At 40.7% G+C, this 27,900-nt stretch overlaps 1 protein-coding gene across 4 annotated transcripts; it reads right to left on the bottom strand.

Moving 5' to 3' along the window:
* Nucleotides 1–1,926: 1,926 nt before the first annotated feature.
* On the bottom strand, nt 1,927–27,343 carry acly.S (ATP citrate lyase S homeolog). 4 transcript variants are annotated; one of them, XM_018237567.2, is made up of 29 exons: nt 27,193–27,343; nt 22,857–23,043; nt 21,326–21,448; nt 19,422–19,484; nt 18,146–18,336; nt 17,393–17,472; nt 17,132–17,262; nt 15,961–16,079; nt 13,614–13,750; nt 12,366–12,427; nt 12,174–12,291; nt 11,623–11,777; nt 11,440–11,530; nt 10,368–10,397; nt 8,983–9,127; nt 8,575–8,743; nt 8,264–8,368; nt 7,287–7,483; nt 6,960–7,041; nt 6,635–6,745; nt 6,185–6,312; nt 5,848–5,941; nt 5,025–5,179; nt 4,782–4,932; nt 4,515–4,658; nt 4,011–4,124; nt 3,643–3,725; nt 2,377–2,453; nt 1,927–2,280 (listed from the first exon to the last, which is right to left on the bottom strand). In XM_018237567.2, exons 2-29 carry the CDS (start codon nt 23,013–23,015, stop codon nt 2,186–2,188), a joined length of 3,309 nt encoding a protein of 1,102 aa, XP_018093056.1. In that variant the 5' UTR covers nt 23,016–23,043; nt 27,193–27,343; the 3' UTR covers nt 1,927–2,185.
* Between the last annotated feature and the right edge of the window lie 557 nt (nt 27,344–27,900).

Raw genomic sequence — 27,900 nt, 5'->3', positions numbered from 1 at the left:
CCAGGGATCCCCAACCTTTTGAACCCGTGAGCAACATTCAGAAGTAAAAGGAGTTGAGGAGCAACACATGCAAGAAAAATGTTCCTGGGGTGCCAAATAAGGGCTGTGATTGGCCATTTGGTAGCCCCTATGTGGATTGTCAACCTACATTGAGGCTCTGTTTGGCTGTACAACTGGTGCACGTTTACTAACATTGGAGATAAATATCTGGAGAGTTTTGTGGAGATGTTGCCCATAGCAACCAATCAGATCTTTGCTTTTGTTTTCTTACTTTTAGGTGTCTGTTTATATCGAATTGCTGGATGAGAATAAGGTTTCAAGGCTGAGACTGATGCCTATAATAACATGACAATTATAACGGAATATATTACATAAATACAAGGGGATTTGCCATATAAAAGGGTCCCTAGGTTGTACAGGAGACACACCCAACTCTTCAACTAAATACATATAATTTCTCCTAAATCATGTGCCCAATTACAATTAAGAAAGTGAAGTATCATTTGTGAAGACAAATTAGAGAGTGTAATATCCCCATAATGACAGTAACCAATTCTAATGATGTGATAGCGGCAACCAATTGGAGAGCTAGATCGTCTTTTGGTAACGGCTACCAATCAGAAAGCTGAATAACTATAGCTGATGCCGACTAATGAGACGAGCCGGAAGATATAATACACGATATGCGACCAATCAGGGAACAGTTGGAAACAACCAATTGGAGAGTTGAATTACATCCTAAGAGAAGAGTTGTAAGAGGTGATGCAATGACAGTAGCGACCAATCAGAAAATGGAATTGTGTTGTTTTACCAGCAACCAACCAGAAGTTTGAAAAGATGTGACAACAACATAATGATGACCAATCGTGTAGCTTAATGACATCACAATTGCAACAACCAATCAGAATAGCCAAATGATGTAACAGATTGTTTTGACTGCAGACAAATGGGCAGCGTTATCCAATCTTTAGAAAACTTATTGAATTAGAATTGCTCTATGTGTGTTAGTGATTGAGGGAATTGAATTTGTGGAACTTGAAATACAATTTAGGAGTCAATAGAAAGATTTGAATATTGGATGTTGTTCCCGGGGAGGTGATACTTGTCGGCTCCCGGGGGGCCAAGAAGGTGCCTGGAAACAAGTACCACCTCCTCCTCACTTTGGTGCGACAATAAATTCAGGTTGTTGATGTTGAAACATTGGGGGGATTGAATGAATGGAAATTGAAATAAATTGATTGATTTAAATCTTGGCTGTTGTTCCCGGGGAGGTGCTGCTTGTCGGCTCCCTTTTTGACAGTTGATCAATGAATGGTGTTTGTGCTCCACATTCATTTTGCCCATTAATTATAATAACAATATCTTCATAAACATCGGGAATATATCGGTAGTGCCAGACCCAATATCCTGGGGCATGGCACATTTTCGAGCAACAGCAGACAAAATGATTCGCCTGACTTCCGAAGGAAAAAAATGTGTTGCTGCATTCTCCTATAGAAAAGAATAGGTAGCGATGCTGCACTGTGGCCATAAATGGAGATCAGTACCATCTTCACAATATCAGGTCCTGCAAATGGCACTGTTTAAATATTGCAATTGTGTTAGTTACCCTTTATATAATCATAACGTAAAGAAATAAGAAAGATATGCTGGGTTTATATGAAGTCTAGAGCCCAGACCTCCTGCAAAGAGAACACATTGAAATCACTTTAACGTGGGGTGTGTACAAGACGGCAGTGGGAAGCTCTTTTCCACCATCTTTTTGGTGCCCCCTCTATAAGCAAGAAAAGACGTCAAGTAACCTTTATATTTTATCATTTCACCTGCTAACTTTATACCACTTACCTGCCTGTCAAACACGTTCTTTGTCCAGTTTGCTAGTGGAGAGATTGAGAGCTGATAATACACAGTCCCTGGGCCAATGAATGAATGCTGTTCCCATTTAATAAATACAGCTCTCTCAATACAAGTTAATGTCACAGTTTTATCTCTACACATATGAAAATAAAATTAAACACAGGGAGCAGGACAGAAGCAAAAACTAAAGCAAATAGTGTAACGTTAAGACATGAAACAGCAACTATGCCTGTACTTAGTTTGCATTGATTGGATGCAGGAGCAACAGTGATGGAAGCCTGTGATCACAACACAAATGCGTCTTCTCTCTGGAGCGTCTTGCAAGTCTTTACATAGTCATATGCTCAGGTAGAACGTAGGAAATATCGTCCCATGGATGCCGATATAGGCCTTGCTTCAGTCGTTTTTGGTCCAAATAATGCCCTGAAAGCAGAATATAAAAATGAGGACAACAGTCTCCAGCGTGTCATTAAATAAGCCTCACTCTCAATACAGTTTCCAATACTGCATCCATCTTACCAATAAAGCCCATGCTTCGTCCCAAAACAAAGATGCCATTCAGAGCTCCAATCTCTACGTATTCATCCGCTTCCTCCCTGAAAGAAATCAGCCATAAGAGCTTGTGTAAGCTTTCAGGCAAGTCACATGCTAAAAACAGGCACTCGGCGTCTACGCAACTTAAACTACAATTCCTAGATGGCTATACATGCCAAGGTTTGGAAGGGCAGTCCCCCCGATTTTGGTCATATCGCCCCACATATCACCTCTAGGGTGCTACGATATTTAATAGACCATCCTTTGTTGGATATTGGATATTGTGCAAGTGAGGTCCTTTTACCATATATACTCGAGTATAAGCCGTCCCGAGTATAAGCCGAGGTACCTAATTTTACCTCCAAAAACTGGGAAAGCTTATTGACTTGAGTATAAGCCTAGGGTGAGAAATGCAGCAGCTTCTGGTAAGTTTCAACCAAAACATTGAGGGTTTCTGCTCCCATTGGAGGTGCCGGCGTCTCGTTTTTGGATGCCGGCGACCATTCTTGGACGCTGGCGAATATTCTTGGACATTGGCGACTAATCTTGGACGCCGGCAACTATTCTTGGACGTTGGCGACTATTCTTAGGCGCTGGCGACTATTCTTAGGCGCCGGCAACAGTTTTTGCGCTTGACCCGAGTATAAGCCAAGGTAGAGTTTTTCAGCATATTTTGGAGGCTGAAAAACTCGGCTTATACTCGAGTATATACGGTAATGTAAAAAGAGAAATTGGTTTGGGGAATTATGGTTTGCCAGAAATTGGCTCTGCTGGGAGAGTTGGTGAAAAAAAGTTTGTCGGAATATTTATACTTATCCCAGAGTTAAAAAAAGGGTTTGAAATACCCGGAAGTTATGGAAAGGGGCACCACAATGATGCACATGGGGAAACTGAGAATAGCTGATGTTTCAATGTTATAGAAGCTTGCATATGTATACGGGGACCAGCTGTGCTGCTATATAATAGTATGAAAAATTGGGTACACTTAAACCCCCTTGGTGCTTAGTTCTGTACATGGTTCGTCTGATAATTCTGGGATGTTTATCTGCCCAGATAAACAAATACCTTTCACATAATGGCTTTGAGGTCGCGATCAGGAACAGAAATAGGCAACATACTAATCATGTATAATCATTTAGGTAAAGGGTTAATCATGAGAGCATGCATTCTCCCGTACCTTCTAGCAGAATTGTATCACTATGATAGTGTATTAAAAAGTAACCCTAAAATGCAGGGACATCATCATCCTACCGTGTGAAAGTGCCACAGGTCCTAAGCAGATCTACAAATGCAACACCGATAAGGCCATCAACGTTGAGGATGAGATTCGGTTTCTGTAAAAGAAAAACTTTTCAGAAGAGGAGCCTCTGCTCTCTTGAACCTGGGCAGTAACTTCTAGCAACCAATCAAGCAGAAAAATGAAAGAAAAAATTTGGGTCGTGTCCATGGGTTATTGGCCAGTGTTAATAAATAAGTTCAACTTTCTGGCTACAAGTATCACCGAAAACATTTGGTTTAAACCATAGTCCAGTGTGCAAATAAAAGAACATTGTGGTGGTTGTAACCAAGACAACACAAAGAGCAGAGATGTGTCCGTGCAGCTTGTGACAATGTCCTACCTTTGAAGTTGTAATTTTCTCCACCTCGAGGGCATAGTCCAGCAAAGGAGTGGCTGGGAAGTTCTGCTTGACATAGTCTTTCAGGATTTGTACTCTCATGTCTGGGTTATTGATCTGAAAATAAACATAGGAGAACCGAGATACAACTACTTGAATTGGGTTCACAATAATTAAGTTCAGTGCAAAGTAGTGGCAAAGTGTGTAGCGTGGGGCAGACACCTCAGCATCAATTGTCTAATTCAGGGTCCATGAAAATAATTCAGTGTCTGTGGCAATGTTGATTTGTGTACTTGTATACCTGTAGAGAATAGTATTTTTCTTTCAATACATTGCCCCTCTTATGTTTGGCCCCTAAGCCCCCCAGTGCCGTATTTGCCATAAAGGAACCTGTTGATGTTCTACCTGCTGTGTGGTTGCTGATTGGGGGTGGGAAGAAGTTCGGAGTCTAGGGCACCACTGGACCTAAATAGAGCCCTGGGCCTCAACAAATGAAAATGTCCTTACGGATTTGATTCTGTGACCAATTCCCATGATCAGCTTCCCCTCCTTCTTCATCTTGTTAACAAACTCCATGGGGATAAGGCCGCTGTCAAATGCTTTGCTGAACATCTTGGCGGCTGCATCAAGAGCTCCTCCGAAGCGATCGCCCTGCAGAGTAAATGCGAGGATAATTAAGGCCTATACCGTCTTTACTGTAAAGTGTGTGTTACTGTTTTCTACCACCACTATGTACATGTTTGCAGCTATCTTCTATAACTGCAATGAACTTACAATTGTAAGCAGTCCAGACGTTAGACTAGAGATCAAGTCTTTTCCTGCTCTGGCACATACAATAGTATTATGAGCCCCTGACACAGCTGGACCATGATCTGCCGTCACCATCAGGCACATCTCAATAAAGTGAGAGGCATACTTGGGCATTCTGGCGACAAAAACAGAACATGTGGTTGAACTGCTTCACTCACGTCAGTGACTTTGTTAAAGTCTATAGCCATGTCCAGTTTTCCATCTTACCTGCGCTGGAACCACAGCAGGCCCAATACTCCTCCAATGCCAAGATCTTCCTTAAAGACATCAGTGATTGGCATTCCGGCATAGATCAGCTCCTGGCCCCTCTCATCACAAATACTAGTCATAAAAGATGCAGGCTTTCGGATTAAACCCAACTCCTGGGGGAAAGGAAATACATACTGTGAGCAACATAGGCAAATTAAAGAGTTTATATGTCTATTAATATTGTATCATGCACAAAGGAACAGAAGGAATCCCACATGGGACGAGAATGTGGAAAATTGAGTTTGTGCTTTATCTCTATACATTAAGATTTTATATATAATATATATATATATATATATATAATACACAAAAGCCATTAAAATCTTGTAAATTATCTCCTTATAAACGGTGAGTTCTGATGTCATCAGTTATAAATGGTGAGTTCTGATGTCATTTCTGTCACATGACTCACTGAAATTTGTGTATTATAATAAATAAAAAGTACCCCCTGTTGCAAAATATGAGGATATTAGAAGTTAACTCGGAGTTCCATGACCTGTATAAAAACATGAAACTCCTCGGTAACTTATAATATCCTTATATTTTACAATAGGGGGTACTTTATTCACTATATATATATATATATATACATACATATATATATATATATATATATATATATATATATATATATATATATATATATATATATATATATATATATATATATATATATATATATATATATATATATATATATATATATATATATATATATATATATTTTCTGCACACTTCAAAGACTGGGGCGTGGAGTATTCCCCTAGCCAGGCCCACTTACCCTAGCCCAGGAGTAGTCCATGGGTACAGTGGGAGGAGGCACTTCCTCGGCTGGTACAATTTCTCCTTTAGCAACAAGGTCCTCATACACAGACCTAAAAGATTTATAATACAATGAATTTCTGTTTTGATAAGGCAGCAGAGTCATTATCACTACTATATTTATAATAATAACTGTATCAGCGATAATCAAACATCTACAACCCCTATAGGCAAGCTCAGACTGGTACAAACCTACTTTACCTTTGGTCTTGTCATGAGTTTATCACAAAGGAATGTAATGCTATACTGTACATCCAGCTACTTTCATCAGAATTTCTGCAGTCAATAATACTCACTGGATGACATCTCCCAGTTCATCAAAACTACGTGGAACAAATACGCCGGCTTCTTTCAAGGCCTGATTTTTAGCAACAGCCGTCTCTGATGCTTGATTGGCACAAGCTCCTGCGTGGCCAAACTGCACCTGAAATACAAAAACAAAGTATTTTTATCCATGGCCCTCAACGGCTATGCATGCTATTAATAGGACGATTTATCTGAGAACCTGAATCTAAAGCAGACAAATCCATTTGCAATTTTGCGGTGGCCCTGAAATGAGCTGTAATGTGAGAAATATTATGGCCATCTTACTAAGATGATGCTAGTGAGACATACAATTCAGCAAGTCACAACTGAAAATGACTCTAATCCCTATCTGTGATTTTATAGATAAACAACTAGAATTAATTCTTGTATTCAATATCTTTAAAATGACATACAACTGAATAATAGTTGAAAAGCTTTACCTCTGAAGAAAACATAGTGGCACAGGTCCCAATGCACCAACAGACAATTGGTTTAGTCAGCCTCCCATCCTTAATACCCCGGCAGATCTTGTACTCCTCTGTGCCGCCGATCTGACAAATAAAATGTAGGTACATTTTATTCAAAAAGTTATAAAGAGCCACAGATTTGTTCCTAGCTATAGGCTGTCCAAACTTTTTCATGTAAATGGAACGCATGCCAATGTTTCTGAACAACATGATGCTGAAATATATAGAGGCGCCTAACAGGGTGCTTATGGGCTCCAGCTGGACAGTGGAATGCTCCATCCTAACCCTAAATGCTCACCTCTCCAAGAACAACAATCATCTTAACTCCTGGAGTGTCCTGGTAACGCAGAACATGGTCCATGAATGTTGACCCAGGGTATCTAAAGTACAGGGAAATATTAAAGATAAAATAAGAAAACTCTAAAACACAGTACAAGATTTCTAGCTTCAGCTATTCACCAGTAAATGTAAATAAAATGTAATGTAACTGGTTTAAGTGTCTACTACTTATATATATTGTGCCACCAGGGGAGGAGACAACTTGCTGTGAACAATGTGGCAGAACCATGACCTCATCTTAGAATATATGAATGTAATAATAATGATGAATTAATACCCTCCTTACCTGTCCCCACCAATAGCCACTCCCTCAAACACACCATCCGTGGTCCTGGAGATGATGTTGTTGAGTTCATTGGACATTCCTCCGGAGCGTGAGACATAGGCAACACTCCCGGGACGGTAGAGCTTAGAGGCCAGAATATTATCCAGCATTCCTCCCGTGTTACCAATCTTGAAGCAACCAGGTTTAATGCCACCAACCTGAAACACATCAGAAATGCTTATGAGCATTGCTTCAAATGGAAAAATATAACTATGTTCCAATTGGGTTGGTGGTGCTCACACATGGGCAGATTTAACATGCAAATTAATTCTAATGTATATAACATGTTTATGCAGGTGGAAGGCATGGCAGAAGTATAGCGGAGTATATATCACAAGAGAGAGGCTTGGAAGTAGAGAAAGATTCAGGCTGGCAGACAAGCACCAGCAATTGTTATGCACATTCTGACAGGTTAATTCCCAATGGCCGATGCTGAAGGAATTATATATAATTAATAACTTGCTATGATAAACCCAGAGTCTTCAAGCCTGTCTGGGTCTCATCCAATGACAGCTGTGTCAGTGCTAAGTTCCAGTGACCTTATTTCACCCACAAGTATCAAGGATGTCATGTTCTCCAAAAACATCAGTTAATGCATTTTGGTTCATGTGCCTATATGTGCAGTGCACAATGACTTGCTGTTCTGGATGCAGCAAAAAATAGGGATTACAAAGAAAATATTTGCATATAACCTTGTTCTGAGATAATATGGACTCTTAGTTAGAGACTGAACCATAGAAAGTCATCATTGTAAGCAATTCATTGTACAGAGTTGTAGAATTGTATTAATACTTTAAATAAAATGGTAAAATATGTAATTATAAAATCCTTGCACTGCTGTCACCACTGAAGTTATAGAACTGTAACACACACTTGCACTGTTTGGTAATAAACCAGTAACTGCAATAATAACAAAAAGGGAGTTGCTTTAAACATACCGTGGCAGGACCTATAATAGTGACGCCCTTCTCATCCGCCATCTTGATGAGTTTCCGTGTGAGTGCTTCTGGTATTCCTTCTGCGATAATTGCAATAGCACGGATCTATTTTCAATAAGAAAGAGATGGAAAAACTTCTCAATATTCATAAAGCAGTTTTTTAAAGCCATATGTACCTTTGTACATTAAGTGCTCCAGCTGCGTTCTGCCTCTTATAGTTGAGTTTTGTGAAAAATCACCACAAGATTTCGCACAATGTGTGCCACCATCAATTATACTGGAATACTTAGAACAAAATGGGGGAAGCTGACCTGTGGATAATGCATGGTTTCGATGGTGCTGTCATACGCAGATCTCAGAGAGGCAAAGTTTATGAGAACATCCACTTCCGGGTGCTTCCTCATTGCATCTGCCATGTTTTTGAAGACAGGTATGAGGATCTCTTTGTGGCCCCAGTAAAACTTCTGCTTGTGATCACCTCTACATGGAGAAAGAACACAGCAGTGAGAACAATCGCTTTTGTTTTACTCACTCATCAATAAGTAGTCTTTTTATTCACTGATGAATGTTTAATCCAATCCATAACTTATACTGAAAATATTATTCAAATGGACTCTCGTCTATGAGCAGCACATTTTTTCCCTACCCAAAAGCACTTGCACTTTTGGAAGCCAATGATCTAAGATATAAAAAAAGAGTTTCAGATATGAAATACGTACGTGAAAGGGTAAACCAGGGCAGCCACCGAGGGTTCTGAACGTGAGCAGATATAGTCAAAGTCCAGCATGCCTTGCACAGCTCTCGTCTGCATGCCCCAAACTATTGATTTGGTGTGACGGGTGAATAGAGTGGTGGCCTTGGCTGCTTGGGAGACAAAATTGTATATGAAGAATACAATCAAGGACCATTCGTTTTCACAATAATGGATTCAAGCAGGGAGAAGACAAACACCACATAGGAGGCAATGCTTAAACACCAGCACAGTGTCCTTTATCCCCAGTAGCATGTAGAAGCCTATAGTCTAGAACCTACAGCCGCCCTCCCCATTTCTAAAAACACATTAGGGGCTCAGCCAGAAGCTTTGCCTAAACTGCCAATGTCAGAAGCCAGGGGAAATGTTTATAACAGGGCAGGGGCGATCCTGGCCCCTCCGCAGCCTGAGGCAGCAGCAGTTGCAGCTGCCCCCCCCCCCTCCCCTGGAAATTCGCTCTTAAAGTACCAGGAGCAGCATTTTTGCTACCCCTGGTACCTAGTGGGGCGCTGCCGCCTGAGGCGACAGCCTCAACTCGCCTCATTGGCGAAGCACCCCTGTAACAGGGACAACTTGCTAGGTTAGAGGTATCTCACACCCCATACTAGCACAATTATGCAGGGCAATTTGGGGGTAAAATGGCCCTTGAACTTTATAACAAACTGCCAGATTAAAAAACCCAATACTGTTTTGGGCATTGATACCGACACATCTTTATGGGCATCAATGGGTATGGTAGAGAGCAACAACTATTTTTTATATTGTATTAAACCCACATGAATTATTTACAGGAATATATTTTTGAGTTATTGTCAATAATTCACAATAAATAAATCTGCATGCAGAATGGATACAAGAAAGACCAAATAACCATTACGAGGTGTGTTTTATATGAAACTATATCAGGCCACTGGTGCAAGAATGAATCTGAAAGGAATGGGACACTGTATTGTCTCAGTTTTACTCAAACACAAAATGCAGCAATGGCTCCCTGTTTGGTCAATGGCAATCAGCACTAACAGCAATGGGAATCAGCACTAACAGCAAGGTTCTAAGTGGTTTTGGATGGAATGGCAAATTTGTATCAGTGTTACAAGGTCGCATGTGATATTTGCAGGCCATGGACACACACAAGGACTGATAGACATGGCCTGTTATTGCTTTCTGGGAATAAAAGAACACAGATATAAAAGGAAAAAACACCACTCCGTGCGCTGATACTGACTGTGGGCATTTCCCAGTACAAAGAGACAAGAGAAAAGTGTCAGGCAGTGAATACACACAGTGGGGGCCACGCTGCAGACTGAGACAGTGCATAAGCCATTATTACCCAACTCTCAGCTGCCCGCCTACCTGTAGCTGATCCATGCAAGGCTGTAGAATCTGTTAAAAGGAGAAAATTAGGGTGCGTGCCTAAATGTTTGCTGCAAAAAAATGCCTGTAGAAGCTGCTACCCCCCTTTATAATGGAACTAAGCACTTGTTGGAGCAGGTTTGTTCCAGCAAATAATATGCACCAGTCAACTGACTCCTGAGCCTCTTACTTTCACTTTTTCACTTCAGTTTAAGGAACAATTATTTTCCCACTGTATCAGGTAGAACAATACCAAGTTCCTTAAAGGGATTCTGTCATTTTTTATTTCTAAATGACACTGTTTACACTGCAAATAATTCACTGTACAATATAAAATGTCATTCCTGAAGCAGCAAGTGTATTTAGTTGTAATATTGGTGTGTAGGTGCATCTCAGGTCATTTTGCCTGGTCATGTGATTTCAGAAAGAGCCAGCACTTTAGGATGGAACTGCTTTCTGGCAGCCTGTTGTTTCTCCTACTCAATGTAACTGAATGTGTCTCAGTGGGACCTGAATTTTACTATTGAGTGTTGTTCTTAGATCTACCAGGCAGCTGTTATCTTGTGTTAGGGAGCTGCTATCTGGTTACCTTCCCATTGTTCTGTTGTTAGGCTGCTGGGGGGGGGGGGGGATATCACTCTAACTTGCAGTACAGCAGTAAAGAGTGATTGAAGTTTATCAGAGCACAAGTCACATGACTGGGGGCAGCTGGGAAATTGACAATATGTCTAGCCCCATGTCAGATTTCCAAATTAAATATAAAAAAATCTGTTTGCTCTTTTGAGAAATGGATTTCAGTGCAGAATTCTGCTGGAGCAGCACTAATAACTGATGTGTTTTGGAAAAAAAAAATGTTTTCCTATGACAGTATCCTTTTAATAGTATCAAGATCTTTATCTGTCCATGGACTCCTACATGGCTCATTTCAACACCATTTACTGTACAGTTTGATTCCAACACACAAACAAGAATTTTCATGGCAAGTCAAATCTGTAGTGGATCTGTCACTGTGTGTGGGCTCGCCTTGAAGCAAAGTAAATAATGAGAGCAGTAATGCAGATACTAGTATTACCGTTGGGTATAGCTGGCTTTGATTTTTTGGCTGGAGTAATGTCCTCTGTTCTTGATTCTGAGAAAGATGCCGTTCGGCTCGGAGCTGGAGTCTGAAAGGAAGGATTTAACATTACCGATTTCAGATAAGGTGTTAATCACAGAACAATACTCAACCTTCCTGACCTGATTGACTGGAACTTACCGAAGAGCTGCCGCTGGCATTCAGCAGAAAGTTGGCAGTGTGAGCAGCAGTGGGAGGCTGGTTAGGGATAGGTCTGTGACCAAGGGCCATGCCTACAATGGCAGTCATGTGCGTCTCTGTTCCAAACACATGGATGGGAATCCCAGTAGTCTTACCTTAAAATATGGAAAAATGGCCACATTTAGCAAACAAGAGCAACATGTTGCACCCAATTGGTCAAATAAGTTAATTAACATTTTTTCCTTCAGAAACAAGTGTCCTGGCCTTGTGAGTAAGATAAGTGAACTGTAAGTGAATCAAGCACTTATATACTGATCAATGCTCCAAATATATGGGCCTATACCAGCTGGCAAAGTATAATGTAATGAAATAATGTCCTGCTTGAAAGGCAGATCAATGGAGGTGACCCAGGAATTTTTTTTTATTTTCCCTGCTCTGCAGAGGGAGTTTTTGTACAGCCACTGGTTTTGGGTGAGTGAGCAACAACCGCATTTTTAAAATGTTTTGATGTTACTTATTAGAACTCAAAACCAATACTTCTAAATACTCACCGACTTCCCCCATGACACGAAGCCCCTCCTGGTAATTTGGTCCCCCTCTCCTCACAAAGATCATCACTTCATGTTCTTTCAGAGGGCCCTGGAAATCTTTAATGGCTCTCACGATGCCCTGAGAGAAAGCAGAGTTAAGTCATTTAATTCTGCGTCTGTTTCCCAGCAACCAGTATGGCTTTCCAATCTCACCTTGAAGGTTGCTGCTACGTTGGTGAAATTGGCAATACTTCCCCCGATGATAAGGACTTTACCTAAAAAGAGACAAATCACAAGATGCAGTTGTAGTGCCATGCATTACTGATCTATTTAAGTGCTATAGTATTCAGAAGTCTCAGCACTAGAGTGTTTTAGAGGATGTACATTGTGTGAAATTAAGAACCAAATCAGTGTTTTGGTGGAACACCATAGGGGCTGTATGATTATTGTATGTATGATTTTTGCTTTTTATGGTAATATTAACTTTACGGGATTTTTTTGGTTTTTGAACATTGTGCCCTTGGAACTTGGGGCTACACCCCAGAGACTTTGGCCCTTTGACTGGTCTTATATACATCCTAGAATACTAATATTTTTCAAATCAGTGCTTTGGACCAAAAGGATGAGTTGGGGTAGACTAGAAGGTCCATTATAGGAAACGTACTTAGTGCATGGGTTTCTTTTATGCTCTTCTAAGTGACACTTGCCTAATATTTAGGGGTAGTGTTAGTGCCATGGCTATTGACTATATATCCCTCTAACCCACTCTCAACCCAGCAATTGGACAAATGGAAAGCCATGAGTTCACACAGGTTTCCAGTTTCTACATTAGCTTGGAGGACCCTCTGCTCAATCGTTTTATTACTCCCTAGTTACCCATGAAAATACCTTCATACCAGGCATTAGAGTAGTCAAGTGTGTTTCTGGCAGCAGGAAAGTGAACACCAGCAGAGTTTGCAATGTTTACAGCAGCTGATTCAATATGAAATTCATACAGACTTAAGAACTTCCATTCTGTAAGGAAAGCCTGTCAAGCCAGAGCCCTCAGGCTGTCACTGACCTATTTTTCTATCTATGGCTGATGGCAACTGTAACTCAGCAGATGATGAAGTATGAGGAGTCCTCCTATGTATTGAGAACACAGTGCTAATGTCTGTTATGTAATATTTACTATATAGAGACAGACATACATCTCTATCTATTCATGTATTTCCTGATTTTGTAAATGACTGTATTGCTTGGCCACATTGCTTGTTAGTTCTACAGGCCGGTGTTAGAGGACAGGTTGTGTATAATTTATATATGGGTAACAACATATTCGTTATTTTGGACTGGTTTCTTGTGACAGAGATATATAATAGAGTATTGACCACTGCTATTGATAACATATAAAGTATTAAATGATGGCAGGACAGTTGTACAGACATTGTGTAGCACAGGACATGGTACATTAATACTCACCATCTAAATGCTTCTCTCTAGTCATAAGGGATAGGATGGTCTTGGCATAATCATACGTCTGCTGTTCACTTGGGGCACCAGAATACTCTCCATAATTAGCCAGTTCATCCACCCCACCCAGGTCACAGATGGTGTCACTGGTAAAAAAGAAATGAATAAAATGAATAATTGCTATAGTGTGTGTGGTTGTGAGCAGGTGCGGGAAAGCTTCATATCTCTGCCTCTTTACAAAGTTTTCATAGATAGAAGAAACACCTCTGCCTGTTACTGCAAATGAAAAGCACTATAAGTTCAGGCAGCTGAATCCTTCCAGAGAAGTGTTAGGGAGAGCTGGTATCTTGTTTAGCTGCCTGTTAGACAATAGACAAGGTTCTGCTCACATCAGCTGGTGTGGGGCATCAAATTGTTGGCTAGCAGTATAGAAAGAATGAAGCTAATCTTAGGAGACTGGAGGAATCCTGGGAAATAACTAGTGCAGGGATCCCCAACCTTTTAAACCCGTGAGCAACATTCAGAAGTAAAAGGAGTTGGGGAGCAACACAAGCATGAAAATGTTCTTGGGGTGCCAAATAAGTGCTGTAATTGGTCATTTGGTAGCCCCTATGTGGATTGTCAATACATTGAGGCTCTTTTTGGCAGTGCAACTGGTTTTTATCCAACTAAAACTCGCCTCCAAGCCTGAAATTTAAAAATAAGCTCCTGCTTTGAGGCCACTGGGAGCAACATCCAAGGGGTTGGAGAGCAACATGTTGCTCACGAGCTACTGGTTGGGGATCACTGAACTAGAGAATGACTTGCCTGATGTCTCAGTTTTAAATATTAAAAAAAAATATATATATATATTTTTTTTAGCAGAGAACGATGTGCAAGGAGCACCATTAATTGCTGCATTTGGAAAACAGCATATTTCCCCATGACTAATGCCAGCCTGTGGTAATACTTTTATACATTGTAAACTCATACAGTTTGTGCATTAAGGGTTAAAATGGAAATGGCAGTTAATGTGAGAGGAAAGACTGTCACACTGTGGAAAAGGGAAGTCACACAGTTATCACATGAGGCAGACACACAACCCAGTGTAGGTGCCAAGAAAAACTTTGCAGGTAATTCCTTGTTTATAGAAGAATCATTACCTCCTCCAGTCACAGTGCATAGGTTGCTATGAACAAATATATCCACCCAGATACAGTGGGGCACATGGTCTTCTTCTCTCTGGCTGCATTTTGTAGACAGACAGAGAGAAGCAGATCCACCCCTATGTGCTTGTGTGTAGCTGCAATGACACAGCACTGGCCAGAGTGAAGTTACACAGAGGAGTGTGTGGTCCAAAAAAGTGTGAATGCAGGCTCAGGCTCTGTGACTTGTGCTATAGCAATGAAAAATGTAACTACCACTTCATAACATAAGTTTGGCCATCCAAGTACGGCCGACTATCTGATATGTGAGCTTATGTGTCATGTGCTTTATGAAATATTCTGTATAAAGATATATATATATATATACATACATATATACACACACACACAAACAATACTGAAAGCCCTGTTTCATTATACTAGTCCCATCATTTAGAATTGCATCTTTAACCTGTTGCTACAAAGAGCTGCACATGTATCAAATATCTGCATAATCATAATATACTATTATTATTAACATGTATTTTTAGAGCACCAACATATTGAGCAGCACTGTAGATTGAATGTGCTTATACTATGAGCTGGAGAGAGTGCAGAGACTAAGTGCAACTAAATTGGTTAGAGGGAGGGAAGAGTTAAATTATGAGGGGAGACTGACAAGGTTGGGGTTGTTTTCTCTGGAAAAAAGGCGCTTGTGAGGGGACATGGTTAGACTTTACAAGTACATTAGAGGACATTATAGACAAATAGCAGGGGACCTTTTTCCCCATAAAGTGGATCACCGTACCAGAGGCCTCCCCTTCAGACTAGAGGAAAAGAAGTTTCATTTAAAGGAACAGAGTAGGGGGTTCATCACAGTGAGGACAGTGAGGTTGGGGAATGCACTGCCGGGTGATGATTCAGTTAATGACTATAAGAGGGAATTGGATGATTTCTTGGACAGACATAATACAAAGGCTATTGTGATACTAAACTCTATAGTTAGTATAGATATGGGTATATAGAATTTATGTGACAGTATGGAGGGGTGTGTGTATGGATGCTGGAGGGGCTGAACTTCATGGACTTTGTATTTTTTCAACCCAATTTAACTATGTAACTATCTACTAAATAATAATATCTTGATACTAAATACCTGCATATTAAGAATCTACTAATTACTAATATCTTGATACTAAATAAATGGAATGGCCCCCCGATTGTTCACTTACCTGTACACAACAGAAGCTCCTCCACCAGCCACCATGGTCCAGATCCTGCCACGTGGGTTGAGGATAGTAAGTTTCAGACTGGCACCGCTCTTGGCATCCAGATCAGCTATGTAGGCCTCCTGGGAGGATAGACATAGAATAAGAGAATAAGGAAAGCAATTCCGAGGGAAAAGACAAAATACAATATTACCACTAAAGGCCAACAAAAGGGAACAATTGTGCTTTTGAACACGACTGTAACTTTTTCACAACGTAATTATTTTTTGCTATAAATAAGTCTGTTTCACTCAAGATGACACACTTTTATTCAGGCACAAATTATAATGCTGCAGAAACTGTTCAGTCTCGTGGTCACTGAGCAAAGTTATTAGGAAATGCATTTTCCTGATGAATGAAGTGAAGTCCATTTCACAAATCCTCAAGCTTGAAAGAATATGCCTTTCAATTAATGATCCCTCTAAACCCACAACATCCTGGTATGAGCCAATAAGTCATAGAAACAGAATATATGATGGGATTTCTGTGCAAATGGATTTCTTTCTGATGGATAAGCAAGACTGACAGCCTATGTATAAATTGCAATCGAATGCAGTATTTATTTTTTGCTGTAACAGGCTGGAATCACCTTGAGATGACCTTGAGAAGAGACGTCTCTAGAGGATACAAGTGGTTAGTGTGATTTATTAAAACAGCAAAACTGATTAAGGACACGGCAAGGCCGAGTGATACATTGAGTTCTGCAATCTGTACGGAATCTAAGCTCTTACTGTAATGAATGTGCAACTCTGAAGCATTATTTTGAATGGGAGGGAGGACAGATCAATGGTTTCCCATTTTGCAGTACGCGGTGTTCCTGGCACCAGAATTAAGAATATCAAATGTGACAGCAGATATAAATCACAGGGCTCATGGCTACTGTAAACAGTATCTGAAACAATATTGGGGTTCTCTGCTCTCCTCCAGCCAAGACTCCAGTCCACAAACTTGCCTCACACATTTCAGATCTGTTAATTACAGAACATATGAGGCACTGTATTGGACATCACTTCTAGCAACATTAAAGGCTAAATGGAAAATGGAATTGAAAAGCATTTAAAGGAAGAATAGAGGGTTAGATGTGACTGCCCACTGAAAACACCAGCTTCCCAAACCACCCATCCTTGCTTCTCACCTCAGGATAAGCTTCTCTCCCAAAAGGTGGTGGGAAATCCACGTCACCCCATTTGGCTTTGCATATGTAGTCAGCTGTAGCGTCTATCTTGGCTGCCATGTCCAATACGTACACTCCATTCTGTGTAACAACTTCAAGATCAGAGCAAAGTAGTAGAAGAAATGGTGGGAGAGAAGAACAAAACAATAAATAATTGGATTCACCAATAAAGGAATGACGGGTAGAAGCTGCAGTTAATAGATTCAATCTGATGTCACTTACCTAGTGGATTTATTTCTAGGTAGGTAAAGTACAGGTCTTCATACAGGTGAAAGAGACCAGTTATGAAGCTGGCGAGGACCCTGCAGAGATAATGGCAATATAATGGTCATTCTACTGGCACAGTAATGAACTCACATTTCGAATGTAACCCCAAACCATGAGCATTCCCTAGAAGCATTTAATAAGAAAAGGACTGCAATATAGGAAAGACTGGAATCTGGAGGTTAACTATACAGTGTGCTGCAGGATGTAATGAGTTTCAGAAGAACACAAAGTAGCGAAATATAAAATACAATTTGTGTTACTGTCACAAAATGCAGCAAACCAATGCTCTGGGCTTTCCACTGATGGACTCCTAGTCACTCTGTTACTTTCTGTGGTTTTAATGCAATGCTGTTTGCACAACAACTCAATATAAAGCCTGAAGGGCCATCTAGCTAAAAGGAGGAATTGCTTATAAAGCAACCATTAAAAGAGTCAGCTGAGTGGTGGACAAAGAGCTGATGAGTTAGTAGGAAAAACGCATTACTTGTTAAATTTATCCATGTAATAAATATGTAAGTGTAAGCTATGGGTGCAGCAGAATGAAGCAGATATTTCTAAGTACAGAGTAATTGCAATTTAAAGCAATACAAACCCTTCTCTATCCAAACGCTGCATATATATAGATTATATCACCTTTCCCACCAGTTCTGCCTACCTATCCTCTTACCCTATATACAATATGGATGACTTGACCCATCCACAACTTACTCTTTATTATCTTGGGCCACATGAATCAGCAGGTGGGACTTGACTTGTTGTTCTGTCAGACGTTCTCCTACACCAACCAGCAGCTTTTGGGCTTTCGAGTCCACATCACCCACATCTACACCCCCCTCATGATGGAACAGCACATAATCCCCTTCTCGGGCTGCATAGATGCACACATAGAACTCCTCTTCCTGAAAGGAGAAAAACAATAGCTCTAACAGATCAAGTTAACTGGCTTTGGGTTCATTAAAATCACAGCAAAACTACAGTGGGCAGATGCAGGGTGATATATTGTTTATAGGTCTGGCATACATAAATCTATCATGTTGTGTCTGGAGTTTACTCAAATACTTGGTCTCATTTAGCAAACAGCAGACTCAGCAGCTTTTGTCTCCACTGAGAACAGGGGGAACATTGGGGGGTCTAACAGAAGTAACAATTTTGCTATAACCTCCGATTACCTTTACTTCATTAGGTAGTTATCATAATAGAGCACTACTAACAACTTGTTCCATATGTTGGCCAGTGAAACACTAAACTACTGCTACTTTGGATGCCAGCTTGTAATAAAATGATGGTATGCAAAGAGGTCATTGGAGCTCTTGAGCAATGGGGGCATTAAAAATGGGTGACATCTGAACAGCTGGTCTCCAGTAAAGGTGGCTAAAGACGCACCGATAATATTGTATAAAATGAAATATTCGGTGCATGTATGGTGAGAAACAAGCTGACTAATATCGACAGAAGACTTGGATATCAGTTGGCTTGTTGATCGGGCTCCTTTGAAGGCACCTGAACATCGGCTACTGTTAAGGTGGACGTACACAGTCGATCGGGCAGGGTTCGTTGATGCGTCCCACGATCTGACCACCCGTATTGCCTGAATTACAATCGGATCATCCCGATATCGGCCACCTCAATGTGGGCATATCGGGGGGAGATCGCCAAACGAGTGGATCTCTACGTGTATGGCCACCTTTAGTGCTGAACTGTCAGATACAGGTAGATTTCTATTGTTTCTACCTGTATATCTGACCATTCATCTCTACTTGTGTGTATTGAAATGAAAGCAAATTCTCTGCTCTGTTCTACAAGCAGTATATGTTGTGTTCACAATCATCACATGTTTTCATTAGCAAAAAAAAACCAATTATCATCAAACTGAATAGCTTTGGTATGAGGTGGGGAACTTTTCCTGGCTTTCAGTAGCCACTATAATGTTACAGATTGATCTCTGGTTTTGAAACATATTTAAAAATATTTTGATGGGTCTCACCTGCTTATGAGGGACAAATGGTTCAATCAGGAAATTCTTCAGTATCCCCTTGGCTTTGGCAATCTGAGTTGAAAAAAATAGAATACAAAGGTAAAAGAACAAAAACCCATGAGATTTCTAGGGCTACTCCTGGGCAATACATAAGAAATGCCCTTTGGTTCACTATACACTGGATGTTTTTCCAGCTAAATCTGAAGCCCATTCTACCACTGCATAAAAGTTTGTATTGAATCAGACGGCAGAAAAGCTGTTTTTATTGAATGGACTGTATCAACAGATTTTCCCTGAATGATTCTGTGGATGAAGAAGCTTTAGTGGATGTGATGAAAGGGTGTTTTGTTCCCAGGTTACTTTTGGTGACCATAAACAGGCAGGTATTACATTCATACATTGGTTTGGGAGTCATTTTACATTTTAATGCATTTTTGATGCACTTTTCTATTGAACATTAACAGTATTCACCTGTACCTACTCTAAAATAGCCATTTTTTTCTTTCATTACTTTTATTACCAATTCTTTCCAACCACCTATTGTGTCAACTGTCCCCATCCCTTTAAATGGGAAACTCTTGTAAAGCTGCCCAGACACGTAGCATATGCATACAATCCTGACTGATATTTACAGTCTATGGAGAGCAGTTGGTTTGTGGATTGGGCAGGTTTGATAAAGTCATGTGCCAGTGTAGTATTTTGGCCAGGCTCAGTCAGACACAGAATGGACTCATCTATATGACTTATGGCTCTTGTTTGTGTTATAGAAATATATGTGTTCCCCACTGGCATCACTCCTCAGTCTGTGAACGACTCAACCAACCACTCACTGCTCGGCCACAAACTGTCAGCACAAACATTGCTTCTGTAAGAACCTTCTTTTTTTTTCTTTTTTTTTTTTGAGAAAATATTTAAATAAATGCATTTACTTTAAATTCAGGTTAGAATTGTTTTTTTTAAGTGCATCTCATCAAGCTGTATTCTGATAACAGGCGGCCAATCAAGCTGATGGCATGGAACCTTTCTAACCTGGATGCCAAGCTGGGAATACATTTGCTAATTGGCAATCTGACGGCTCAGTAGTGTGCAGGGTCTGTAACCGGCGGCAGAATGATTTACTCAAGGAGACAGGGCACAGTTATTTATACATTGGATTTGCTCACATTCTGGAGAACAAAACAAACACTTCATCTAGACAACCCAACAATCCATCCCCTGTGCCTCAGACATTGACTCAAGCCTTCTGTGACGGTGGTTATTTAATAGCCCTTTCTTCGACATATTGTTATTTATGATGCATCAGTCATCCCTTTATATCAGACCAGTCAGGGTTAAACTATATATGTTATGAGGTCTCTCTGCAATCCTGTTATATAACGTATTATTTTCCAGACTATAGATCCCCAATACAATTCCTATAATACCTGAAAGCAATGTATATGGTACAATGTAACCCGTATTTGGAAATCAAATGGGGCCGATTTAGTAATGATTATTATTACCTCTGTGAATGAACCATAATGGATCAACTGACAATGAACTGATTGAATTACATCTTTACATCTGAAAACAAATTGAATTTACTTCCCTCTGTAGCATGTGTGCCATTCTTCATTAAGTGTTACTTCTCCTTTAATTGCAACAATCCTTTGTTTTTCTACAGTTCCATCCATAATAATAACAATTTAATAGAAGTGAGAATTGGACAACCTCAGTAAATGATCTTTGTTGTTGCTATGTACATGTAACACAGTGATTTGACATGATATCATGTAATGATATAAAAGCCTGTGAACTACAGATTAGCTAGCCCCCGGGGTCGTCTAAATGAGTCAAGCAGCAGTTGTGTAATATTTGTGCTGGCAAGCATTCGGTCTGTGTTAGTTCATTCTTACAGACTGATGGATACTCACTGTGGTTTCATGGCCAAGACGTAGTTTTAACCAGCTCTTCACTTGCTCCAAGTTGAGATTAACTCCGACAAGTCCCAGTTTCCCACGACGCTTGATAAGCTGGTCAGGCTTCACCACCAGAGGCTACAGAAGAGTTAATACAGCTTTTCAATTAATTATAATGCTTTCCCCCATAGATAAGCAGGTAGAAATACTTTTTTCCCAATTAGGAAATGACAATAGAATACCAATCCCGGGTGGCAAAGGTAATTAAACAATTGTATGCAATTTTTAAACAGGTCTTAAACTATATATATATATATATATATATATATATATTATTTCGAGTGAGATGTTAGCATGCATTACTGTAAGCAGGCTCCTGAGGTATTCTGTCCTTGGTGCATTAATTCAGTTTATGTAGAGATGATTAAATTTATCTCACTGATCTGGGTGCAAGCCAGATCCCAAATGGATAGTCCATTGATGCAGAATTGAATAAGGTTTAAGTGTGCTGCTCTGTACTAACATGATGCTTCTAGGACATTTATATTCAAAGAACAGCTTCACTGTGGTTGAACATAATCAACTGGCTATTACAAATGGCCACTGCCTGGAATGTTCTGTCTAATAAATTTGGGGGGGGGGGGCACAGTCTGGCTGTGGGTTGAGAGGGTTCAGCATCTGATGCAAATGTGAGTAAAGTAATGCTAGTGATGTATTGTGCAATGTTACTAAGCCTCTTTATAGGAAAGAATGCAGGAGTGTCCCAAACATTATGTTCTTAAAGGGATTCTGTCATGATTTTTATTATGTCATTTTTATTTCTAAATGACACTGTTTACACTGCAAATAATTCACTGTACAATATAAAATGTCATTCCTAACTAGGGTTGCCACCTGGCCAGTACTTTACCAGCCTGGCCGGGTAAAAATGACACTTGATGCCAATGTTATTAATAGGAAAATACGGCAAGAATATAGGAAGGCCGGTATTTTATTCCAGAAAAGGTGTCAACCCTATTCCTAACCTAAAGTTTATTTTTTTTAGTTGTAATATTGGTGTGTAGGTGCATCTCAGCTCATTTTGCCTGGTCATGTGCTTTCAGAAGGAGCCAGCACTTTAGGATGGAACTGCTCTCTGGCAGGCTGTTGTTTCTCCTACTCAGTGTAACTGAATGTGTCTCAGTGGGACCTGGATTTTACTATTGAGTGCTGTTCTTAGATCTACCAGGCAGCTGTTATCTTGTGTTAGGGAGCTGCTATCTGGTTACCTTCCCATTGTTCTGTTGTTTGGCTGCTGGGGGGAAAGGGAGGGGTGATATCAGTAAAGAGCGACTGAAGTTTATCAGAGCACAAGTGACATGACTGGGGGCAGCTGGGAAACTGACAATATGTCTAGCCCAATGTAAAAATTGAATATAAAAAAATCAGTTTGCTCTTTTGAGAAATGGATTTCAGTGCAGAATTCTGCTGGAGCAGCACTATTAACTGATGTGTTTTGAAAAAAACATTTCTTCCCATGACAGTATCCCTTTAACAAATGACTTACCTCAGTAAGAAGCCACGGGTGTTCCTGAATCAGCCGGTCCCAGTCGGTGTCATAAGTCACATGGGCATATTTAAATCGGTTCTGCACAGCGGCAGTGGTACAAATGTACTTGTATAAGAACTCCTTCCCCGTCTGCTCGGATATGGCCTTGGCTGACATGTTGTGGCCTCTGTGTAGGAGAGACTACCTGCGGGGGGCAACAACCAGTGGTTTATATTAGGGCACAGTGTTCGTACGGTTCATACACATAAAATACACTGATTATTAACACTAAAGCTGTTTCCCCTCTGTTTAAAAGCACAATAAATCATTGTTTCTATAGGGATTATAGTGAGGGGTATTGTGAGCCCTTCCCTTGTCCATTAGGAAATCTCAACAGCTGCACTTAGTTAAATTGCCCCCCTGTACAATAAGTACATCACTGTGTAACAATGGCATTGGTGGGCTATAAGCTGACGGAAGTCATGATGTATAGGAAAATGAATGTAATGTGAGCTGAATTGTAAACATTGGACCAAGAATTTGAGCCCCCCACATACACACACAGCCCTCCCACTGCAAAACTAAACCAGATGAACCAGTTCATGAACATATATGTATATATTGCGCCCACCGCAAGCCTCACCTACAGGTCCGCCCCCCACCACACCGTAAAAAAACAAAAAAAAATATTGGTGGCTAGGGTACCCACATGTTAATAAAAAGATATTGGTGGCCAGGGCCCCCCATAAAAAAATATTGGTGGCTAGGACCCCACATGAGAAAAAAAACTTGGTGGCAAGGGCCCCTTAAACGTCCATGCTTTCCCGAAGTCAGCAGCTCACAGAAAGATGGGGGGCCCGGCTAATCAAGTAAGTGTGGCGTGGCCAGGCCCCCATTACCCTCGGGCCCCCTACAACTCTCCCCCCTGATGGCTGCCCTGCGTGTATGGCCACCTTAAGCGGCAGAACAGCAACCTATCTGTATAACAGCCATCAGTTGTTTAGAGGGTCACTATAACTTACTCTTTTTCAGAGAGAGACGACAATCTATACTTTCCTGTTGCTTTACTTGCCCAAGCTTCTTTATTAATGGCCCAGCTTACAGTTTGACTCTTGCCTGAGCAGCCATTGTCTCATTATCTCCCGCAGCTCCAGTAACCCAGTGGCCTTGTCACTATTTAATCACTGCTGCAGCCAAACTGGACACGTAGGAGCAGATTTATGAAGGGTCAAATCATTTGAATTTGAATTCTCCTATTCCAATGTAAATTCAAATGTAAGATTTATCACACCTCAACCATGGAAACAGTCCCAATTCAAATAATTCCCACCTAAAACCTGCCGAATGCATGTACAAGTCAATAGCAGAGGTCTGTTGAGCTATTTTGGAGAAGTTAATAGCCTTCCTGACATTTGAGGGGTTTTTTTTTCCGGAGAATCGAAAAGGATTTGAATTTCTGGATCGGAACTATTCAATCAAGTATTAGACATTCACATTTTTTTCTTAAATTACCTCCCAGTTGAATTGTGAGTATATTCAAATTCATTCGAGTGGGCGCCATATATTCCCCCAACTATTTCCTTACTGACAGACAACATGACTTTTGTATCTAACCACACTTAAGTTATATAATGACAACTGGTAACCAATACACTTGCCAAGGATTGTATATACTGGAAAGTGCACTCGTGCTGTTGCTGAACTAGATGTTGTAGAATAGTGACAGCTGAAGCTGGGAACTGTGGGAGATGTAATTCATCAACAGTCCAATGAGATGAGTCACAGCCAGTGTTTCATACCCCTGTCTCCTCTCTAGACTGCAAGCTGTAATGAGCAGGTCCCACGTTATCTCCTGTATTGCTTATAATGTGTATGTTTCATGCACACGCCCCCATCTCTTGTACAGCACTGTGGAATATGTCGGTGCTTCATAAACATGTGTGAACATTGGCATTGCTGCACAACCGCATGGAAAGTGACAGGCAACAATCACTGACTGACTGCTGTGTGTTACTGAATAAACTAAATGTGTAGCCAGCACTCTACATGCAGACAATGTAGTCGGGGATGTTTATCATTAGAAGCAATTGGCAAAGACAAATGGCAGACAAAGCAGGCGGATGCAGTTGTTGGACCTGAGGCTTTTAGATGGAGTACAGGACCCGTCAGGTGAGGACTGAATAAAATGAGCCTCCGGTAAATAAAATTTGAGAAACCGCAGATGAAAATATCATGGAATTGTCCATCAGTCTGTTTATCATCTTAGTTTTCAACCCTTCCAGCTGGGAATGTTGTCTGGCTCTCTGCTTTTTGGGGTGGGATGAGCTTGGTTGGGATTAGGGATGCACCGAATCCACTATTTTGGATTCGGCCGAACCCCCGAATCCTTCACGAAGGATTCGGCCGCATACCGAACCCAAACCCTAATTTGCATATGCAAATTAGGGGTGGGAAGGGGGAAAACAACTTTTACTTCCTTGTTTTGTGACAAAAAATCATTTGATTTCCCAGATATGCAAATTTACGATTCGGATTTGGTTTGGCCGGGCAGAAGGATTCGGCCAAATCCAAATCCTGCTGAAAAAGGCCGAATCCTGGCCGAACAGGATCCTGGATTCGGTGCATCCCTAGTTGGGATAGAGTTAGGGTGGGACAACTTTATTAAGCAACACTTCCAAGCAAAGTACCTCAAATCTAACCAACTACCCCCCAATATCAGTGTGTGCACCGTACTAGTGTTTAAGGGCTCCTCCTCATTGTTGTTTCGAGCAGCTTTCCAATAAACACATTTAAAAATGATCTTTAATGCAATTACTATGGAAAGCAATGTGTGATGGTTTCACTGCACCCCTAGTTTGGACTCGTGAAACATTGTAGCAAAAGCCTGGGGATCAACAGACCTGGAGAAGAACAGACTAATGCTACAATTGTTACACAAACAGCACAGAGGAAATGATTGTCGTCTCCATGTACAGCTGCTTTGATACAATATATATATATAATAAGCACAGCAAGACATGGCAGCCAATTACAGGATAGATTGAACCTTTCTGCTCACCCATAATGATACCAATATAATACTAATATAATAATACTAATAAGGATATAATAATGATAATAATAAGCGTGTGTCAGTGACTTTGTAGCAAGTACATTCCAGCAGAGCCTGATGCAAGAGAGCTGGAGCGGAGGCCGATGGAGAGGGTCCGGATTACATTCCCAGATTAGATTACAAGCTCTGTGCTGGAGGAGAGGGACTAATGAAATGACTTTTATTACTCAGCACAATGTTGGGACCATTGCCCTCCCTTGTTGCTGACACACAGATATGAAACAGGGAAATCATTCAGAAGTGTAACCGGAGAGCAGGAATGTGTCTATAGGGACAGACTGGGAATCACTAGACACATACACTATATATAGTGAATAAAGTACCCCCTCTTGTAAAATATAAGGATATTATATGTTACCGAGGAGTTTCATGACCATATAAAATGAAGAGGCCCAAGGCCGAGTGTTTTTATACAGGTCATGGAACTCCAAGGGAACCTCATATTTTGCAACTGGCGGTACTTTATTTATTATAATACACAGGATTTAATGAGTCATGTGACAGAAATGACATCAGAACTCACCGTTTATAAGGATATCATTTACAAGATATTTATGGCTTTATTATTATACACTGCCTTTAGGGTGCTTAATATAGCAGGACCCTATGATTTGGCGGGTGCTAAACTAGTAGAGCAGGGAAACACACAAGCTGCTATTTGTTGGAAGAACATGATGTGATGGGAGTATAAAGTGACCAACTGCAAGTGGGGGAAGAGTCACTGACTCACAGACAAGCTGCTGTGGGTGGAGCAACATTTCTTACATTTTGCAGGTAGCAGCCAATCTGTGCCACTTTCTGACAGCAGTCTGGTTGCTGGGGCTCCATCACCTTAGCAACCAGCTAGAGTGCAAGATGCAGAGTGTGCATTCAGTGATGAAATGAAGGTTCTTGATTGTCAGGGTCAGCGACCTCTAGGAGCAGCGGCTCATTTCACTTGCAGGCCATAAAGAGGCACAATAACAGTTTGAAAACAAATAAAAGGTTCGCATAATACTACTACTAATAATAAAAATAATGTAGTGAAATTGTTTTCAATCGTAAGTTCCCCTTTAAAAGGCGTTACTGTGAGGTGGATGAATAAAACACTGGCTGGGGCCTTTCACTGCCACTTTGCAACCCACGGGGGATTGTGGGAGTTGTAGTTGTGAAACTGCACATAAGCGCGTCACACGCCTCCCCCTGATCAGACTGTGATGATGAGTAAGCCCGCAGCATGGGACATGAACAAGAAATACTCACCCGCTCTCAGCTCAATCCGACTGCCTCTCAGTCTCACAGATCCGGCTCCTTTTGTTACTCACTCTGAACCGCCGCCGCTTCTTCCTCCACTTCTCTCTCTCCTCACCATCTGCTGACATGGCTACATACACGCCCAGCCCCCTCATTGGCTCAAATTGCACCACATGTCTTACTTGCCAAATAACAGCCAATCAATCGACACTTGCGCTTAGTACAGCCCCTCCCCGACACGTCATCTGGCAGCCGCAAGCGTTATTGGGAAATGTAGTCTCAAGGCAGTGATGCCAACAAGAAGGCTCTGTAGTTCCGTTTGTTTGATTACAGACTGGAAACTTATTAGGCAATAATAATAGTAATAAAGTTATAGAGCAGGAATTAGAGTACGTGTCTGGCTGTGAGCATTAAGAATTGGAGAAAGTCAGTCATTTATTTTTACCTTATCCTTTACATACAATGGCTAATTCTAAGCAACGTTTCAATTGGTCTTCATTTTATTTTATAGTTTTTAAATGTATGTGACTCTTTCCAGCTTTCAAACAAATCCTCTGTAATGCCACACATTTAGGGGTTATTTATTAAAGTCCCAATGACAAAAAGTTTTTTCTTTTTACTATAAAATCCAATTTTTTTGTGCAAAATAAAATTTTTCTAGATTTATAATACCCCGAAGATGGAAAAAGTCCAAATCAGAAAATCCTTCGAGGTTGT

The sequence above is a fragment of the Xenopus laevis genome, chromosome 9_10S, assembly GCF_017654675.1.
Source record: "Xenopus laevis strain J_2021 chromosome 9_10S, Xenopus_laevis_v10.1, whole genome shotgun sequence".
Classification (NCBI taxonomy): domain Eukaryota; kingdom Metazoa; phylum Chordata; class Amphibia; order Anura; family Pipidae; genus Xenopus; species Xenopus laevis.
The sequence above is the reverse complement of the archived record's forward strand: the minus strand, read 5'-3'. Positions and strand labels throughout refer to the sequence as shown.

Coding starts and splice junctions, on each gene's coding strand:
- acly.S (XM_018237567.2), bottom strand. CDS start 23,015: ATGTCAGCCAAGGCCATATCCGAGCAGACGGGGAAGGAGTTCTTATAC. Junction 13,751..15,960: donor GGAGCTTCTGTTGTGTACAG/GTAAGTGAACAA, acceptor CTTTTTTACCAG/TGACACCATCTGTGACCTGG. Junction 4,659..4,781: donor CGTCTGGACTGCTTACAATT/GTAAGTTCATTG, acceptor TTTACTCTGCAG/GGCGATCGCTTCGGAGGAGC.